The 21368-nt window shown below is 43.6% G+C and overlaps 1 protein-coding gene across 8 annotated transcripts in view; it reads left to right on the plus strand.

Moving 5' to 3' along the window:
- LOC115120067 (zinc finger protein ZFAT-like) overlaps positions 1-21368 on the plus strand; it is a 41854-nt gene that overhangs the window by 667 nt on the left and 19819 nt on the right. For 2 of the 8 annotated variants that reach the window (XR_010465692.1, XR_010465693.1), the window contains exons 1-11: positions 428-1910; positions 2750-2956; positions 3766-4047; positions 8172-8354; positions 9006-9153; positions 9475-9838; positions 9942-11319; positions 11495-11727; positions 11872-11956; positions 12211-12360; positions 13385-13558. Coding sequence is in view for 3 of the 8 variants with exons in the window: in XM_065027372.1 (XP_064883444.1) it covers positions 2038-2107; positions 2750-2914; positions 2999-3040; positions 3766-4047; positions 8172-8354; positions 9006-9153; positions 9475-9838; positions 9942-11319; positions 11495-11727; positions 11872-11956; positions 12211-12360; positions 13385-13558 (3274 nt within the window). In the remaining 5 variants the exon portion in view is untranslated. Of the gene's footprint in view, positions 1-427; positions 1911-1942; positions 2108-2749; positions 2957-2998; positions 3041-3765; positions 4048-8171; positions 8355-9005; positions 9154-9474; positions 9839-9941; positions 11320-11494; positions 11728-11871; positions 11957-12210; positions 12361-13384; positions 13559-21368 lie in introns of those variants that run through there. The other 6 variants (XM_065027373.1, XM_065027372.1, XR_010465695.1 and 3 more) reach the window with 6 other exon arrangements.

Consider the following 21368-nt stretch of genomic DNA (forward strand, 5'->3'; position numbering starts at 1 on the left):
TTTTTGTTACCTAATGTTCCTAACTAGCTTGTTTTTAGACTTATGATGTAGCAGAGCTCTGAAGAAATGTAATAATGCAGATAAAGATTTGAAATGGAATGTTTTTCACACAACCCAGGTTCTGAGTTAGTTACACCATTATTCTGGCAGATCGTTGAAATCCAACGTCAATCCAACGCCATCTCTGCTGTTTCTAAAATGACACCGTATGAGGGAGACATAGTCAATGGAATAACAACAACACTGAATGTTGTCAAATATGGATAGATAAACTTGTCAGTAATGTCTTATTTGACTTGTTCATGTTTTCTCACAGCCCTGTAGGGGGCGACCAAGGTCAAAGTTCAATTTCCTTAGCTGCTATTGTCAGTGACAGACTGCATACAGTAGTATCATCTTTACAGATATGTTCAGTGTGTTGTCAAGATTGGTTGCCTGGTACTGTAAACATCCCCGACTGGAAGCTGTGATGTACATGTTCTAGCTTTCAGTAGGGTGTTTGCTGCTCCATTCTTCCGCAGACTCCTAGACCAGTGTTGTTGTTTGTAGATCTAGGGCTGCATTCCAGTCAAAATTAGCACCTTCTCTTCCTCCCATCACTTGGAGTAAACCCTCCAGTGATGTATGTATGGCGAAGTGGATGAGGGAAGCGGTTGCAAGTAAAAGTGGATCGGGACCACGGGAGGCTGCTGAGGGGAGGATGGCTCATAATAATGGCCAGAACTGCATGAATGGAATGGCATACGTTTGATGTATTTGATACCATTCTGCTCCAGCCATTACCACAAGCCTGCCCTACCCTATTAAGATGCCACCAACCTCAGGTTTGCATCTGCATTTAAATAACTGAATGTTATTGTTTGTACATCTGGTGTTTCCCAGACACAAGTGAGTGCGCTTTACTTCCAGTTCTACTGCTGTGGAAATGGAAGTATCCTAGCTTCTCCATTCTGAGTGTAGTTACTGTAAACATCCTACACTCAGCTATAGCCTGTATGGAAGGCTGGGGGAGGCTGTTTACTTTGGCTGGCTTGGACAGCTTCAATCTGCATGGATGGGATTTAATGGATCACTCATGATGAGATGAAAAGATTTGTTTTTGTACTAACAGAGAAGGCTGCAATTGATTCCCATTGGTAGTTTTTTTTAATGAGAAACCTAACATGTAGAAGATGCAATCAATGGATGATATGTGGATGCATTGTCACCGATCAATAATGACAATACTGTTTGTTATTGCAAAACAATAAACTTTGCAAATGTGTATTGATTGACTGACTGTTTATTTTATTCCTTGGAATGTTTATAATGTATATCACAGTTTATAGCTTACTATTAGCCTAACATTTCTATGGACCTGGTTGAAAATGGTAGTGATTACTGAAGAAAATGCACATTCATTCACAAATTGAAATGTTTTGCCAGTTCACACACCTGTATTCAAAATCCATGTAGGCTACATTAATTTAAAGCTTAATTATTTCATCACATTATTTATATAAATTCGTTTTCTACTGTTATGGGAACAAATTTAATAACCATTGAGCATATCTTGGCGTGAGTAACCAATCATGATATGTCAGAGGATTTTGTAATAAGTAGAGTACTGTACACGATCCCATTCCAAAGAATGGATTGGAAACCTTTTACAAATGTATCAAGGGTAGACTATGCCTTCTGGTCATCCCAGCCACTGGGGGAGAACATCCCAAACCAGCCTGCTTTTCTCTCCACAGGAAGACTTTATCCGCCATATTTGTTGTCGCAGATTCGCCAGAAACCTTCCTCAAAACAAATAAAAATACGATTTTCAATTACTTATTCAATAAGTAATGTAGATATAAATAAATGTACATGTAACTCTTAGGGTATTACGTTTTATTTTACAAACATGGCGACGTCAACTGCAGGTAAGTACTCGAATCGATTGTTTACCTTTTCGTACAGTACTATCTCGAGAAATAACATTTCTTAGCTAGGTAAAAGTAGCAAGCTAGCCAACAGATGTAGTCAAATTACTAATGTGAAGTTTATTCTATGCTAAAAGTGGGGCACATAATTACCGTGACCAGCCACAACATTGACAGCACATTTATTGCAGCTAAATGTTCGGCCAAAAGTTATTGGATTTAGTTTGTAAAGAAAGTATTTATCACGAAACTGTTCCTGTTTCTCCCAGGGTTTAGCTAGCTTTATTCATACTGCTGAGGAGTCAGGAGTTCAACCATCTTTGCTGTTGCAGTGGTAGCTAAACCTGTCTGGAGAGCTACAGAGTGTGCACAGAGCAAACCAATAAACTATACTGCACTGACCTCATTCCATTTCTGTATTCCCAGCTTGTAGTTGCTAGGCTGGCTTGATCATGTAGGCCCTAGCTAGGATGGAATTCAGTATTTTGAATGAAAGAAAGGTAGGTAGCTAGAGGAAAAATATACAGTCCCTGACCAAAGAATGAACCACGCAGAACGAACACTAAACACAAGAGGAGACACACAAGCACAATGTAAAGGCCAATCCACTGCCAGCCTATTGAAAATATCTCATTTCCATTGAAGTAATTTAGCAGACACTTCTCCAGAGCGACTTACGTTTTCATTCTCTTCTTTTTCTTGCGTACTGGTCCCCCGTGGAAATCGAACCCACAATTCTGGCGTTGCAAGCACCATGCTCTACCAACTGTCAATGTGTAATGATCAAATTTGTACATAAACACACATTAATCTTGGCCTGCCTGGCTGTTAATTCACAGGTGGGACTTCCTCCATCTTCATGTGTAAACTGTGCAACCTGTTCTCTCCACACCGAGCACAGCTCCTCTCCCATGTGTCTGAGAAGCACCACACAGAGGGGCTCAACGCTGATGACATCATTGTGGCCCTCATGCCATTGACAGCTCCACTGGAGAATGGTGGAGGTGAGCACCTCTTCAAAGCAGCCAAGGATACTAATAGTCGAGGTGAGCACCTCTTCAAAGCAGCCAAGGATACTAAGGGTGGAGGTGAGCACCTCTTCAAAGCAGCCAGGGATACTAAGGGTGGAGGTGAGCACCTCTTCAAAGCAGCCAGGGATACTAAGGGTGGAGGTGGAGGTGAGCACCTCTTCAAAGCAGACAGGGATACTAAGGGTGGAGGTGGAGGTGAGCACCTCTTCAAAGCAGCCAGGGATACTAATAGTCGAGGTGAGCACCTCTTCAAAGCAGCCAAGGATACTAATAGTCGAGGTGAGCACCTCTTCATAGCAGCCAGGGATACTAAGGGTGGAGGTGAGCACCTCTTCATAGCAGCCAGGGATACTAAGGGTGGAGGTGAGCACCTCTTCTAAGTAACCAGGGATACTAAGGGTGGAGGTGGAGGTGAGCACCTCTTCAAAGCAGCCAGGGATACTAATAGTCGAGGTGAGCACCTCTTCAAAGCAGCCAGGGATAATAATAGTCGAGGTGAGCACCTCTTCAAAGCAGCCAGGGATACTAAGGGTGGAGGTGAGCACCTCTTCAAAGCAGCCAGGGATACTAATGGTGGAGGTGAGCACCTCTTCAAAGCAGCCAGGGATAATGGGGCATTGCAACAACCGACCGTATTATGGTGTTTCTTTGTTTTTCAACGATCTGAATAATTGGCTACTCAGTGCCTCGGTAGTCCTTCAAACATTTGTAGCAGATTGTAATCCGATTTTGACAGCTCTTTTTAATCCAGGACTAGGCTTAATTTGTGTCTGTAGGTCTGTGTAATAGAGTGATTGATGGCAGTGATCATATTTCCCCCACAGATAGCCCTGTTAAGAGAAAACGAGGACGTCCTAAGGGCTCAACCAAGAAGATTGTAGCTGATGGGCCCATGACAGAGACTACTAGCCCTAACCAGAAAAAGCAGAAACAACAGACAGTAGAGGCCCAATCAGAAGCTGGGCCAGTGGACGAGGAAGAACCAGAGGACAACAATGCCCTGGACTGCAAGAAGTGCAACCGTGTGTTCGGCAACAGACGACAGATCATGAAACACATCTGCTTGATGGACCTCAGAGAGGATGAGGATCAGGAGGAGGACAACGGTATGTGTGAAGTCAACTGTTTTATGTCTGTTTAGAATAGATTGGAATAGAATAGTGCTTTATGGTCCATCTAAGGATACGTCCCAAATGGCATCCTATTCCCTATATAGTTCACTACTTTTTACCAGGGCCCATACACGACATGGCCAAAGGTATGTGGACACCTGCTCATCAGACATCTCATTCCAAAATCATGGGCATTAATATGGAGTTGGTCCCCCCTTTTGCTGGTGTAACAGCCTCCACTCTTCTGGGAAGGCTTTCTACTAGATGATGTTGGAACATTGCTGTGGGGACTTGCTTCCATTCAGCCACAAGAGTGAGGTTGGGCGATTAGGCCTGGCTCGCAGTCTGCGTTCCAATTCATCCCAAAGGTGTTCGATGGAGTTGAGGTCAGGGCTTTTTGCAGACCAGTCAAGTTCTTCCACAACGATCTCGACAAACCATTTCTGTATGAACCTCTCTCTGTGTATGGGGGTATTGTCATGCTGAAACAGGAAAGAGTCTTCACCAAACTGTTGCCACAAAGTTGGAAACACAGAATCATCTAGAATGTCATTGTATGCTGTAGTGTTAAGCTTTCCCTTCTCTGGAACTAAGGGGCCTAGCCCGAACCATGAAAAACAGCCCCAGACCATTATTCCTCCTCCACCAAACTTTACAGTTGGCACTATGCATTGGGGCAGGTAGTGTTCTCCTGGCATCCACCAAACCCAGATTTGTCCATCAGACTGCCAGATGGTGAAGCGTGATTCCACTGCTCCAGAGTCCAATGGTGGCGAGCTTTACACCACTCCAGCCGAGGCTTGGCATTGTGCATGGGGATCTTAGGCTTATGTGCGGCTGCTCGGCCATGGAAACCCATTTCATGAAGCTCCCGACGAACAGTTCTTGTGCTGACGTTGCTTCCAGAGGCAGTTTGGAACTCTGTAGTGAGTGTTGCAACAGAGGACAGGCGATTTTTACGCGCTTCAGCACTTGACGGTCCTGTTCCGTGAGCTTGTGTGGCCTACCACTTTGCGTCTGAGCCGTTGTTGCTCCTAGATGTTTCCACTTCCCAATAAAAGCACTTACAGTTGACAGGGGCAGCTGTAGCAGGGCAGAAATTATACAAACTGACTTGTTGGAAAGGTGGCATCCTATGACGGTGCCACGTTGAAAGTCACTGAGTTCATCAGTAAGGCTGCCAATGTCTATCTATGGAGATTGCATACACACACCTCCCGTCAAGCATTCCACAGGGATGCTACCCCATGTTGACTCCAATGCTTCCCACAGTTGTGTCAAGTTGGCTGGATGTCCTTTGAGTGGTGGACCATCCTTGATACACACAGGAAACTGTTGAGCATGAAAAACCCAGCAGCGTTGCAGTTCTTGACACAATCTGGTGCTCCTGGCACCAACTACCATACCCCATTCAAAGGCACTTACATCTTTTGTCTTGCCTATTCACCCTCTGAATGGCACACATACACAATCCATGTCTCTGATTGAAGTGGATTTAGCAAGTGACATCAATAAGGGATCATATCTTTCACCTGGATTCACCTGGTCAATCAATGTCATGGAAAGAGCTATGTTCACCATCTAAATGTCTATATCAATATGTTCACCATCTAAATGTCTATATCTATATGTTCACCATCTAAATGTCTATATCTATATGTTCACCATCTAAATGTCTATATCTATATGTTCACCATCTAAATGTCTATATCAATATGTTCACCATCTAAATGTCTGTCAATATGTTCACCATCTAAATGTCTATATCTATATCTAAATGTCTATATCAATATGTTCACCATCTAAATGTCTATATCTATATGTTCAATATGTTCCATCTAAATGTCTATATCAATATGTTCACCATCTAAATGTCTATATCTATATGTTCACCATCTAAATGTCTATATCTATATCTAAATGTTCACCATCTAAATGTCTATCAATCACCATCTAAATGTCTATGTTCACCATCTAAATGTCTATATCAATATGTTCACCATCTAAATGTCTATCTATATGTTCAATAAATGTTCACCATCTAAATGTCTATATCTATACCATCTAAATGTCTATATCAATATGTTTCACCATCTAAATGTCTATATCAATATGTTCACCATCTAAATGTCTATATCAATATACCATCTAAATGTCTATCACCATCTAAATGTCTATGTGTTCTAAATATCAATATGTTCACCATCTAAATGTCTATATCAATATCTAAATGTCTATATTCACCATCTAAATGTCTATATCTATATGTTCACCATCTAAATGTCTAAATGTCTATATGTTCACCATCTAAATGTCTATATCAATATGTTCACCATCTAAATGTCTATATCTATATGTTCACCATCTAAATGTCTATATCTATATGTTCACCATCTAAATGTCTATCTAAATGTCTATATCTATATGTTCACCATCTAAATGTCTATATCACCATCTAAATGTCTATATCAATATGTTCACCATCTAAATGTCTATATCTAAATGTTCATATGTTCACCATCTAAATGTCTATATCAATATGTTCATCTAAATGTCTATATCATCTAAATGTCTATCTATATGTTCAATATGTTCACCATCTAAATGTCTATATCTATATGTTCACCATCTAAATGTCTATATCAATATGTTCACCATCTAAATGTCTATCTAAATGTCTATATCTATCAATATGTTCACCATCTAAATGTCTATATCAATATGTTCACCATCTAAATGTCTATATCTATATGTTCACCATCTAAATGTCTATATCTATATGTTCACCATCTAAATGTCTATATCTATATGTTCTATATCTATATGTTCACCTAAATGTCTAAATATGTCTATCTAAATGTCTCTAAATGTCTATATCAATATGTTCACCATATCACCATCTAAATATATGTTCACCATCTAAATGTCTATATCTATATGTTCACCATCTAAATGTCTATATCTATATGTTCACCATCTAAATGTCTATATCTATATGTTCACCATCTAAATGTCTATATCTAAATGTCTGTCAATATGTTCACCATCTAAATGTCTATATCTAAATGTCTGTCTATATGTTCACCATCTAAATGTCTATCTATATGTTCACCATCTAAATGTCTATATCTATATGTTCACCATCTAAATGTCTATATCAATATGTTCACCATCTAAATGTCTATATCTATACCATCTAAATGTCTATATCAATATGTTCACCATCTAAATGTCTATATCTATATGTTCACCATCTAAATGTCTATATCTATACCATCTAAATGTCTATATCAATATGTTCACCATCTAAATGTCTATATCTATATCCATCTAAATATGTTCATCTATATGTTCACCATCTAAATGTCTATATCAATATGTTCACCATCCATCTAAATGTCTATATCTATGTTCATCTAAATGTTCACCATCTAAATGTCTATATCTATATGTTCACCATCTAAATGTCTATATCAATATGTTCACCATCTAAATGTCTATATCTATATGTTCACCATCTAAATGTCTATATCATATGTTCACCATCTAAATGTCTATATCAATATGTTCACCATCTAAATGTCTATATCAATATGTTCACCATCTAAATGTCTATATCTATATGTTCACCATCTAAATGTCTATATCTATATGTTCACCATCTAAATGTCTATATCAATATGTTCACCATCTAAATGTCTATATCAATATGTTCACCATCTAAATGTCTATATCTATATGTTCACCATCTATATCTATCATATGTTCACCATCTAAATGTCTATATCATATGTTCACCATCTAAATGTCTATATCTATATGTTCACCATCTAAATGTCTATATCACCATCTCTAAATGTCTATATCTATCTTCACCATCTAAATGTCTATATCAATATGTTCACCATCTAAATGTCTATATCTATATGTTCACCATCTAAATGTCTATATCAATATGTTCACCATCTAAATGTCTATATCTATATGTTCACCATCTAAATGTCTATATCTACCATCTATGTCTATACCATCTAAATGTCTATATATGTTCATCATCTCAATGTCTATCTGCTCTGTTTTATTGATTGATGCTTAGTTTTCATGATCTCTCCCCACAGACAAAGAGTTTGAGGCTCAACCTGGCGCAGCAGAAGGCAAAGAGGAGGATCGGGAGAGAAGCTCAAAGAGGCCACGGCCACTCCGCTCTGAGAGGGTTTCTCTTGTGAAGGAGCAGGAACCAGCAGGAGGCCCCAAGAACCCCATCATCAGTGTGGTTCTGACCGCTCATGAGGCACTTCCTGGTAAGTTACAACTACATTATCATCCGTGAGGTTCTGACCACTCATGAGGCACTTCCTGGTAAGTTACAACTACATTATCATCAGTGTGGTTCTGACCACTCATGAGGCACTTCCTGGTAAGTTACAACTACATTATCATCAGTGTGGTTCTGACCGCTCATGAGGCACTTCCTGGTAAGTTACAACTACATTATCATCAGTGTGGTTCTGACCACTCATGAGGCACTTCCTGGTAAGTTACAACTACATTATCATCAGTGTGGTTCTGACCACTCATGAGGCACTTCCTGTCTGACCACTCATGAGGCACTTTCTGGTAAGCTACAACTATATTATGGCTGCGCCCCAAATGGCACCCTACTACCTACATGGTGTTATAATTTTGACCAGGGCCCATAGGGAATAGACTGTAGGGAATAGGCTGTAGGGAATAGGGTGCCATTGAGGATGCACATGGATCAACCAGAGGATCAACCAGAGGATCTTCAGATTTTATCCAGAAAAGTATAGATTCACAATGTTGCTGTTGGTACATTTTCAGAGTTTTATGTATGAAAAATCAGGAAAGTTTATAGTCTATGTAATCCCGATGACTTGTCTTTGTACCTAGGCTGTATAAACTTTTATCTGTCTGTGTATTTGTTTATTTAGGTGCGACAAGGATAGTGCCGATCGAGGCCACCCCGGCAGAGCCGGTTACTCCAGCAGACACAGACCCTCAGGAGGCAGGACAGAAGAGAGGATTTCAGGAATATTCCATACAACAAGCTGCTTATGAAGTGCCATTAAAGTCAAACAGGTACAGACGTTTGGGTTGTTCACCACACAGCAGTTGAACATGAAGTACTCAGACTGTATTGTGGCGTTAATAAACATAATGATGTATTGAGTGAACTGAATCAATGTAGTCTACAGTATTATCAAGCATTGGGAAATGTCATAGTCTATATGTAACACTTTAATGGATGTGTCAACAACAGATTTCAGCATTGTTACTGTAGGTACAAACATCATGTTTTTGCTATAGCGCAAATAGAATTTTGGCAAAGTTACTTTGGAAAAAGAGCAACACATATTTGGTTCTACTGTATGTGTATTGCAACATCCCTCGTTCATACAGAATAGGACAGACCCAGTTGAAGATCTTCACCTGCGAATACTGCAACAAGGTCTTCAAGTTCCGCCACTCGTTGCAGGCCCATCTGCGAACCCACACCAACGAGAAACCCTTCAAGTGCCCACACTGTGACTACGCCAGTGCCATCAAAGCCAACCTCAGCGTTCACTTGCGCAAGCACACGGGAGAGAAGTTCAGCTGTGAACACTGCTCCTTCCAGTGCCTCAGCAAGGGCCACCTCAAGGTGCACGTGGAGAGAGTTCACCACAAGATCAAGCAGCACTGTCTCTTCTGCAAAAAGAAGTACTCTGATGTCAAGAACCTGCTGAAACACATGAGGGAGAGCCACGACCTTGAGGACAAGAAGGTGAAAGACCTCTCTCTTTTAAAAAATCTATCATATGCCTTTATACTGTCTTTATTATGAGATCTTATTGATGTAGTTATTAATAACATGTATTATTATGAAGGTGAAGGACTCGTACCATGAGTATAGTCTACAGACCAGGGAAGGCAAGAGGCAGCTCCTCTACGACTGCCAGATCTGCGACCGCAAGTTCAAGAACGAGCTGGACCGTGACCGCCACATGATGGTTCACGGTAGCGAGAGGCCGTTCGGCTGCGAGCTGTGTGACCACGGCTGCACCAAGTTTCAGGCTCTCCAGGCTCACGTCCGTAAGCATCCCTTCCTCTACGTGTGTGCCGCCTGCCAGCAGAAGTTTGTCAGCTCCGTGCGGCTGAAGACCCACCTGAAGGAGGCTCACCCAGAGTCAGAGGAGGCGGTTGGGTTCTCAGAGTCCATCAACAGCAGCTTCTGTCTGCTGGAGCCGGGGGACGACATCAAGAGAGAGATGCTGAGACAGGATGAGATCAGGATGGCTGAGGAGCTATCTCTACTCAACGCCCAGCAGGAGGAGGAGGAGGCCTTCACTGGTGACCCTTCAGAGGAACAGGAGGAGGCCCTCGCTGGTGACCCTTCAGAGGAACAGGAGGAGGTCCTCGCTGGTGACCCTTCAGAGGAACAGGAGGAGGTCCTCGCTGGTGACCCTTCAGAGGAACAGGAGGAGGTCCTCGCTGGTGACCCTTCAGAGGAACAGGAGGAGGCCCTCGCTGGTGACCCTTCAGAGGAACAGGAGGAGGCCCTCGCTGGTGACCTCTCAGAGGAACAGGAGGAGGAGACCCTCGCTGGTGACCCTTCAGAGGAACAGGAGGAGGAGGAGGAGGAGGCCCTCGCTGGTGACCCCTCAGAGGAGCAGGAGCAGGAGGAGGGGGAGGGAGAGGAACAGGAGGAAGGACTGGGAGAGGGAGAGGAACAGGTGGTCCCTGATCTGGGGCCTGAGGAGACATGCGTGTTAAATCAACCTGCACAAAAGACTGAGACTCTACCAGACAGAACTGAGCCAATCAGTCCTGAACAAACCCAGACAGCAAGCAAAGGCACGACCCAGGAAGTAATCAGTGAGGAGAGACCTGATAAGACACTGATTGAGGAAGACAAGCCTCATGGGGAGAATGACGTCATTGTGGCTGAACAAGACACTTTGGTAGAAAGGCCTTCAGGCAAGGAGGAGTCAGTGGTGGGCCACCAGCAGCATCCAGAAGAAGACAAAGGTTCTTCATCAACATCACAAGGTCATGTTGAGGAGACTCTCCGGTCTTTGGTTCTGATTCAGGGGGAGGTCATAGGTCAAACAAACGCTTCAGCTGGCCCACAAGGAGAAGATGGCACAACGGAGGAGAGGAGCGCTTTCCAACAGATTCTAGATAAGTTGCAGAAAAGGCAGCTGAACATGGTTGTCTTTGACAGAATCCGAAAAGTATACGGGGACCTGGAATGTGAATACTGTGGTAAGAATATATCACACAAATATATTGACATAGGAAAACATTTTCTAGCAGTATAAGTTGTATTTTTACAAGGGTTTGTAATTTCAGCTATTTCATCATTTCCTATGTGTTGGTAATTCATCTGTAAACCAGCTGTTTTTTTTAAGCCACATGTGTTTTGTTGTTCCCCGTCTAGGAAAGCTCTTCTGGTACCAAGTGCACTACAACATGCATGTGCGTACTCACACAAAAGAGCATCTACATTACTGTACCCAGTGCAGCTATTCGTCCATCACCAAGAACTGTCTGAAGCGACACCTGATCCAGAGACACAGTAACATCCTGCTCCAGTGCCCCATGGAACACTGTCAGTACTGCACACCTGACAAGTACAAGCTGCAGGCCCACCTCAAAACACACTTTGACAATGTGAGTCTGGGGCCGGGGCCCAAATGGAACCCTACTTTTGACCAGGGCCCATAGGGGTCACAATTATGATCATTATTACATTGAAATGTCTGTTTGTTGACGATTGTGGACTCTTAACATCATCAATTTAATCCAATATTAAAGGAGAAGAAAAGCTTTGCTTGCCCTGTGTGTGAGGAATCGTTCACTGAAGATAAACTTAAGCATCATATCAAGAGCTTTCATCCAGGTAAGAGACCGGAACTAAGCCCACTCTTTGGTGTTCTATTACAACAGCAGAGTGTTAATCATGTTTAAATCCCAAATATCACAGCCATTTCCTGATTGGAGCCAGGCAGGAAGGTAAGTCAGCCTCGTCAGAGCCAGAACGGCCCATAGGGGAGGAGCCTATCCTGTTTCTGAATCTTGAGGCAGCTTTAATGTACATGTACAGCCCCTGGACAGGACGCTGGGTATGTTGGTAAAACCATCTCTTATCTGCAGAGACGCCGATGAACACCATCTCCGAGGCGCTTGGGGTGAGGGTGCAGATGAAGGGCTTGATCGGGAAGAGAGCGTCTAAGTGTCCTTACTGTGACAGCTACTTCATGAGGAACGGAGCTGATCTGCAGCAGCACATCTGGGCTCACCAAGGTAGGACAATCAAACTCATTAGGCTGCGTACCAAATGCCATCCTATTCCCTATAATGAGTTCTACTGTTGGACTCTGAGGTGGCCCGAAGTGGTTTTCTACACATTTTAAAAGGCAATAGAAACTACCACACTTAACTTTTTAGAGGAAAGTTTTGCTTGCAACGAATGTGATGTGTGCTTGTCTTATCGCTGTGATGTGTGCTTGTCTTGTCGCTGTGATGTGTGCTTGTCTTGTCGCTGTGATGTGTGCTTGTCTTATCGCTGTGATGTGTGCTTGTCTTATCGCTGTGATGTGTGCTTGTCTTGTCGCTGTGATGTGTGCTTGTCTTATCGCTGTGATGTGTGCTTGTCTTGTCGCTGTGATGTGTGCTTGTTTTATCGCTGTGATGTGTGCTTGTCTTGTCGCTGTGATGTGTGCTTGTCTTATCGCTGTGATGTGTGCTTGTCTTATCGCTGTGATGTGTGCTTGTCTTGTCGCTGTGATGTGTGCTTGTCTTGTCGCTGTGATGTGTGCTTGTCTTATCGCTGTGATGTGTGCTTGTCTTGTCGCTGTGATGTGTGCTTGTCTTATCGCTGTGATGTGTGCTTGTCTTATCGCTGTGATGTGTGCTTGTTTTACCTACCTTAGTTGAATGCACTGACTGTAAATCCCTCTGGATTAGAGTGTCTGCTAAATGACTACTGACTGTAAATCCCTCTGGATTAGAGTCTCTGCTAAATAACTACTGACTGTAAATCCCTCTGGATTAGAGTGTCTGCTAAATAACTACCGACTGTAAATCCCTCTGGATTAGAGTGTCTGCTAAATAACTACTGACTGTAAATCACTCTGGATTAGAGTCTCTGCTAAATAACTACTGACTGTAAATCACTCTGGATTAGAGTCTCTGCTAAATAACTACTGACTGTAAATCCCTCTGGATTAGAGTCTCTGCTAAATAACTACTGACTGTAAATCACTCTGGATTAGAGTCTCTGCTAAACGACCAACATGTAAAAGCCACTGTGTCTCTTCCCTGTTAGGAGTGAAGCCCTTCAAGTGTTCCCTGTGTGACTACGCCAGCCGCAGTAAGAGCAACCTGAAGGCCCACATGAGCAGACACACCACGGAGAAGACACACCTGTGTGACATGTGTGGCAAGAAGTTCAAGTCCAAGGTCACTCTGAAGAGCCACAAGCTGATGCACACAGAGGACGGTGAGAGAGAACCCACAAACGCTTTGAGATCTAGGATGAGTCCCAAATGGTACGCTATTCCCTATATAGTGCACTACTTTAGACCTGGTCAGAGTTCCTGGTCAAAAGTAGTGCACTATATAGGGCTCTGGTCAGAGTTCCTGGTCAAAAGTAGTGCAGTATATAGGGCTCTGGTCAATAGTAGTGCACTATATAGGGCTCTGGTCAAAAGTAGTGCACTATATAGGGCTCTATATAGGGCTCTATATAGGGCTCTGGCCAATAGTAGTGCACTATATAGGGCTCTGGTCAATAGTAGTGCACTATATAGGGCTCTGGTCAAAAGTAGTGCACTATATAGGGCTCTGGTCAAAAGTAGTGCACTATATAGGGCTCTGGTCAATAGTAGTGCACTATATAGGGCTCTGGTCAAAAGTAGTGCACTATATAGGGTTCATGTCAAAAGTAGTGCAGTATATAGGGCTCTGGTCAATAGTAGTGCACTATATAGGGCTCTGGTCAATAGTAGTGCACTATATAGGGCTCTGGTCAATAGTAGTGCACTATATAGGGCTCTGGTCAAAAGTAGTGCATATATAGGGCTCTGGTCAAAAGTAGTGCACTATATAGGGCTCTGGTCAAAAGTAGTGCACTATATAGGGCTCTGGTCAATAGTAGTGCACTATATAGGGCTCTGGTCAAAAGTAGTGCACTATATAGGGCTCATGTCAAAAGTAGTGCACTATATAGGGCTCTATATAGGGCTCTGGCCAATAGTAGTGCACTATATAGGGCTCTGGTCAATAGTAGTGCACTATATAGGGCTCTGGTCAATAGTAGTGCACTATATAGGGCTCTGGTCAATAGTAGTGCACTATATAGGGCTCTGGTCAATAGTAGGGCACTATATAGGGCTCTGGTCAATAGTAGTGCACTATATATGGAATAGGGAGCCTTTTGGGATCTAGTTGGGGAGTTAACATTTAAGTATTTTACCTTAGACTCACCTGCTGGTTAGTACAGTCAGTCTCTGTCACTCCATACTGTAGGGTTAGGTATGTACCTCCATACTGTAGGGTTAGGTATGTCCCTCCATACTGTAGGGTTAGGTATGTACCTCCATACTGTAGGGTTAGGTATGTCCTCCATACTGTAGGGTTAGGTATGTACCTCCATACTGTAGGGTTAGGTATGTCCCTCCATACTGTAGGGTTAGGTATGTCCTCCATACTGTAGGGTTAGGTATGTCCCTCCATACTGTAGGGTTAGGTATGTACCTCCATACTGTAGGGTTAGGTATGTCCCTCCATACTGTAGGGTTAGGTATGTACCTCCATACTGTAGGGTTAGGTATGTCCCTCCATACTGTAGGGTTAGGTATGTCCCTCCATACTGTAGGGTTAGGTATGTCCCTCCATACTGTAGGGTTAGGTATGTACCTCCATACTGTAGGGTTAGGTATGTACCTCCATACTGTAGGGTTAGGTTAGGTATGTCCTCCATACTGTAGGGTTAGGTATGTCCCTCCATACTGTAGGGTTAGGTATGTCCCTCCATACTGTAGGGTTAGGTATGTCCCTCCATACTGTAGGGTTAGGTATGTCCTCCATACTGTAGGGTTAGGTATGTACCTCCATACTGTAGGGTTAGGTATGTCCCTCCATACTGTAGGGTTAGGTATGTACCTCCATACTGTAGGGTTAGGTATGTACCTCCATACTGTAGGGTTAGGTATGTCCCTCCATACTGTAGGGTTAGGTATGTCCTCCATACTGTAGGGTTAGGTATGTACCTCCATACTGTAGGGTTAGGTATGTACCTCCATACTGTAGGGTTAGGTATGTCCTCCATACTGTAGGGTTAGGTATGTCCTCCATACTGTAGGGTTAGGTATGTACCTCCATACTGTAGGGTTAGGTATGTCCCTCCATACTGTAGGGTTATGTATGTCCTCCATACTGTAGGGTTAGGTATGTCCCTCCATACTGTAGGGTTAGGTATGTACCTCCATACTGTAGGGTTAGGTATGTCCTCCATACTGTAGGGTTAGGTATGTACCTCCATACTGTAGGGTTAGGTATGTCCCTCCATACTGTAGGGTTAGGTATGTCCCTCCATACTGTAGGGTTAGGTATGTCCCTCCATACTGTAGGGTTAGGTATGTCCTCCATACTGTAGGGTTAGGTATGTACTCCATACTGTAGGGTTAGGTATGTACCTCCATACTGTAGGGTTAGGGGTTATGTCCCTCCATACTGTAGGGTTAGGTATGTACCTCCATACTGTAGGGTTAGGTATGTCCTCCATACTGTAGGGTTAGGTATGTACCTCCATACTGTAGGGTTAGGTATGTCCTCCATACTGTAGGGTTAGGTATGTCCCTCCATACTGTAGGGTATATACTGTAGGGTTAGGTATGTACCTCCATACTGTAGGGTTAGGTATGTACCTCCATACTGTAGGGTTAGGTATGTACCTCCATACTGTAGGGTTAGGTATGTCCCTCCATACTGTAGGGTTAGGTATGTCCTCCATACTGTAGGGTTAGGTATGTCCCTCCATACTGTAGGGTTAGGTATGTCCCTCCATACTGTAGGGTTAGGTATGTACCTCCATACTGTAGGGTTAGGTATGTACCTCCATACTGTAGGGTTAGGTATGTCCCTAGGGTACTGTAGGGTTATATGTCCTCCATACTGTAGGGTTAGGTATGTCCCTCCATACTGTAGGGTTAGGTATGTCCTCCATACTGTAGGGTTAGGTATGTCCCTCCATACTGTAGGGTTAGGTATGTCCTCCATACTGTAGGGTTAGGTATGTACCTCCATACTGTAGGGTTAGGTATGTACCTCCATACTGTAGGGTTAGGTATGTCCTCCATACTGTAGGGTTAGGTATGTCCCTCCATACTGTAGGGTTAGGTATGTCCTCCATACTGTAGGGTTAGGTATGTACCTCCATACTGTAGGGTTAGGTATGTACCTCCATACTGTAGGGTTAGGTATGTACCTCCATACTGTAGGGTTAGGTATGTCCCTCCATACTGTAGGGTTAGGTATGTCCCTCCATACTGTAGGGTTAGGTATGTCCCTCCATACTGTAGGGTTAGGTATGTACCTCCATACTGTAGGGTTAGGTATGTCCCTCCATACTGTAGGGTTAGGTATGTCCCTCCATACTGTAGGGTCCCTCCATACTGTAGGGTTAGGTATGTCCCTCCATACTGTAGGGTTAGGTATGTACCTCCATACTGTAGGGTTAGGTATGTCCCTCCATACTGTAGGGTTAGGTATGTACAGAGTGTGATTACAGCGCTGATGAGTATTGTCATCCTGTCTCTGTCCCTCCATACTGTAGGGTTAGGTATGTACCTCCATACTGTAGGGTTAGGTATGTCCCTCCATACTGTAGGGTTAGGTATGTACCTCCATACTGTAGGGTTAGGTATGTATACTGTAGAGTGTTACCTCCATACTGTAGGGTTAGGTATGTCCTCCATACTGTAGGGTTAGGTATGTACCTCCATACTGTAGGGTTAGGTATGTCCCTCCATACTGTAGGGTTAGGTATGTACCTCCATACTGTAGGGTTAGGTATGTCCCTTAGGTATGTACATACTGTAGGGTTAGGTATGTCCCTCCATACTGTAGGGTTAGGTATGTCCTCCATACTGTAGGGTTAGGTATGTCCCTCCATACTGTAGGGTTAGGTATGTACCTCCATACTGTAGGGTTAGGTATGTACCTCCATACTGTAGGGTTAGGTATGTCCTCCATACTGTAGGGTTAGGTATGTCCCTCCATACTGTAGGGTTAGGTATGTCCCTCCATACTGTAGGGTTAGGTATGTCCCTCCATACTGTAGGGTTAGGTATGTACCTCCATACTGTAGGGTTAGGTATGTCCCTCCATACTGTAGGGTTAGGTATGTCCCTCCATACTGTAGGGTTAGGTATGTCCCTCCATACTGTAGGGTTAGGTATGTCCCTCCATACTGTAGGGTTAGGTATGTCCCTCCATACTGTAGGGTTAGGTATGTACCTCCATACTGTAGGGTTAGGTATGTACCTCCATACTGTAGGGTTAGGTATGTCCCTCCATACTGTAGGGTTAGGTATGTCCCTCCATACTGTAGGGTTAGGTATGTACCTCCATACTGTAGGGTTAGGTATGTACAGAGTGTGATTACAGCGCTGGTGAGTATTGTCATCCTGTCTCTGTCCCTCCATACTGTAGGGTTAGGTATGTCCCTCCATACTGTAGGGTTAGGTATGTACCTCCATACTGTAGGGTTAGGTATGTACCTCCATACTGTAGGGTTAGGTATGTCCCTCCATACTGTAGGGTTAGGTATGTACCTCCATACTGTAGGGTTAGGTATGTACCTCCATACTGTAGGGTTAGGTATGTACAGAGTGTGATTACAGCGTGGTTACAGAGTATTGTCATCCTGTCTCTGTCCCTCCATACTGTAGGGTTAGGTATGTCCTCCATACTGTAGGGTTAGGTATGTACCTCCATACTGTAGGGTTAGGTATGTACCTCCATACTGTAGGGTTAGGTATGTACCTCCATACTGTAGGGTTAGGTATGTCCCTCCATACTGTAGGGTTAGGTATGTACCTCCATACTGTAGGGTTAGGTATGTACCTCCATACTGTAGGAGTTAGTTAGGTATGTACCTCCATACTGTAGGGTTAGGTATGTCCTCCATACTGTAGGGTTAGGTATGTACCTCCATACTGTAGGGTTAGGTATGTCCCTCCATACTGTAGGGTTAGGTATGTCCCTCCATACTGTAGGGTTAGGTATGTCCCTCCATACTGTAGGGTTAGGTATGTCCCTCCATACTGTAGGGTTAGGTATGTCCTCCATACTGTAGGGTTAGGTATGTACCTCCATACTGTAGGGTTAGGTATGTACCTCCATACTGTAGGGTTAGGTATGTCCCTCCATACTGTAGGGTTAGGTATGTCCCTCCATACTGTAGGGTTAGGTATGTCCCTCCATACTGTAGGGTTAGGTATGTCCCTCCATACTGTAGGGTTAGGTATGTCCCTCCATACTGTAGGGTTAGGTATGTACCTCCATACTGTAGGGTTAGGTATGTACCTCCATACTGTAGGGTTAGGTATGTACCTCCATACTGTAGGGTTAGGTATGTACCTCCATACTGTAGGGTTAGGGTTATACTGGTATTAGGTATGTACCTCCATACTGTAGGGTTAGGTATGTCCCTCCATACTGTAGGGTTAGGTATGTACCTCCATACTGTAGGGTTAGGTATGTACCTCCATACTGTAGGGTTAGGTATGTACCTCCATACTGTAGGGTTAGGTATGTACCTCCATACTGTAGGGTTAGGTATGTCCCTCCATACTGTAGGGTTAGGTATGTACCTCCATACTGTAGGGTTAGGTATGTACCTCCATACTGTAGGGTTAGGTATGTCCTCCATACTGTAGGGTTAGGTATGTCCCTCCCTCCATACTGTAGGGTTAGGTATGTACCTCCATACTGTAGGGTTAGGTATGTCCCTCCATGTAGGGTTAGGTATGTACCTCCACTGTAGGGTTAGGTATGTACCTCCATACTGTAGGGTTAGGTATGTACCTCCATACTGTAGGGTTAGGTATGTACCTCCATACTGTAGGGTTAGGTATGTACCTCCATACTGTAGGGTTAGGTATGTCCTCCATACTGTAGGGTTAGGTATGTCCTCCATACTGTAGGGTTAGGTATGTACCTCCATACTGTAGGGTTAGGTATGTCCCTCCATACTGTAGGGTTAGGTATGTACCTCCATACTGTAGGGTTAGGTATGTACCTCCATACTGTAGGGTTAGGTATGTACATACTGTAGGGTTAGGTATGTACCTCCATACTGTAGGGTTAGGTATGTCCCTCCATACTGTAGGGTTAGGTATGTCCCTCCATACTGTAGGGTTAGGTATGTACCTCCATACTGTAGGGTTAGGTATGTCCCTCCATACTGTAGGGTTAGGTATGTCCTCCATACTGTAGGGTTAGGTATGTCCCTCCCTCCAGGGTTAGGTATGTACTGTAGGGTTAGGTATGTCCTCCATACTGTAGGGTTAGGTATGTACCTCCATACTGTAGGGTTAGGTATGTCCTCCATACTGTAGGGTTAGGTATGTCCTCCATACTGTAGGGTTAGGTATGTACAGAGTGTGATTACAGCGCTGATGAGTATTGTCATCCTGTCTCTGTCCCTCCATACTGTAGGGTTAGGTATGTACCTCCATACTGTAGGGTTAGGTATGTACCTCCATACTGTAGGGTTAGGTATGTACCTCCATACTGTAGGGTTAGGTATGTACAGAGTGTGATTACAGCGCTGATGAGTATTGTCATCCTGTCTCTGTCCCTCCATACTGTAGGGTTAGGTATGTACCTCCATACTGTAGGGTTAGGTATGTACCTCCATACTGTAGGGTTAGGTATGTCCCTCCATACTGTAGGGTTAGGTATGTACCTCCATACTGTTAGGGTTAGGTGTCCCTCCATACTGTAGGGTTAGGTATGTCCCTCCATACTGTAGGGTTAGGTATGTACCTCCATACTGTAGGGTTAGGTATGTACCTCCATACTGTAGGGTTAGGTATGTACCTCCATACTGTAGGGTTAGGTATGTACCTCCATACTGTAGGGTTAGGTATGTCCCTCCATACTGTAGGGTTAGGTATGTACCTCCATACTGTAGGGTTAGGTATGTACCTCCATACTGTAGGGTTAGGTATGTCCCTCCATACTGTAGGGTTAGGTATGTACCTCCATACTGTAGGGTTAGGGTATGTCCTCCATACTGTAGGGTTAGGTATGTCCCTCCATACTGTAGGGTTAGGTATGTCCCTCCATACTGTAGGGTTAGGTATGTACCTCCATACTGTAGGGTTAGGTATGTACCTCCATACTGTAGGGTTAGGTATGTACCTCCATACTGTAGGGTTAGGTATGTACCTCCATACTGTAGGGTTAGGTATGTCCCTCCATACTGTAGGGTTAGGTATGTCCCTCCATACTGTAGGGTTAGGTATGTACCTCCATACTGTAGGGTTAGGTATGTACCTCCATACTGTGGGTTAGGTATGTACAGAGTGTGATTACAGCGCTTAGTATTGTCATCCTGTCTCTGTCCCTCCATACTGTAGGGTTAGGTATGTCCCTCCATACTGTAGGGTTAGGTATGTACCTCCATACTGTAGGGTTAGGTATGTACCTCCATACTGTAGGGTTAGGTATGTCCCTCCATACTGTAGGGTTAGGTATGTACCTCCATACTGTAGGGTTAGGTATGTACCTCCATACTGTAGGGGTTAGGTAGGTGTACAGAGTGTGATTACAGCGCTGGTGAGTATTGTCATCCTGTCTCTGTCCCTCCATACTGTAGGGTTAGGTATGTACCTCCATACTGTAGGGTTAGGTATGTACCTCCATACTGTAGGGTTAGGTATGTACCTCCATACTGTAGGGTTAGGTATGTACCTCCATACTGTAGGGTTAGGTATGTCCCTCCATACTGTAGGGTTAGGTATGTCCCTCCATACTGTAGGGTTAGGTATGTACAGAGTGTGATTACAGCGCTGATGAGTATTGTCATCCTGTCTCTGTCCCTCCATACTGTAGGGTTAGGTATGTACCTCCATACTGTAGGGTTAGGTATGTACCTCCATACTGTAGGGTTAGGTATGTACCTCCATCCATATGTACCTCCATACTGTAGGGTTAGGTATGTACCTCCATACTGTAGGGTTAGGTATGTACCTCCATACTGTAGGGTTAGGTATGTCCCTCCATACTGTAGGGTTAGG

This window comes from Oncorhynchus nerka, linkage group LG14, assembly GCF_034236695.1.
Source record: "Oncorhynchus nerka isolate Pitt River linkage group LG14, Oner_Uvic_2.0, whole genome shotgun sequence".
NCBI classification, from domain to species: Eukaryota; Metazoa; Chordata; class Actinopteri; order Salmoniformes; family Salmonidae; genus Oncorhynchus; species Oncorhynchus nerka.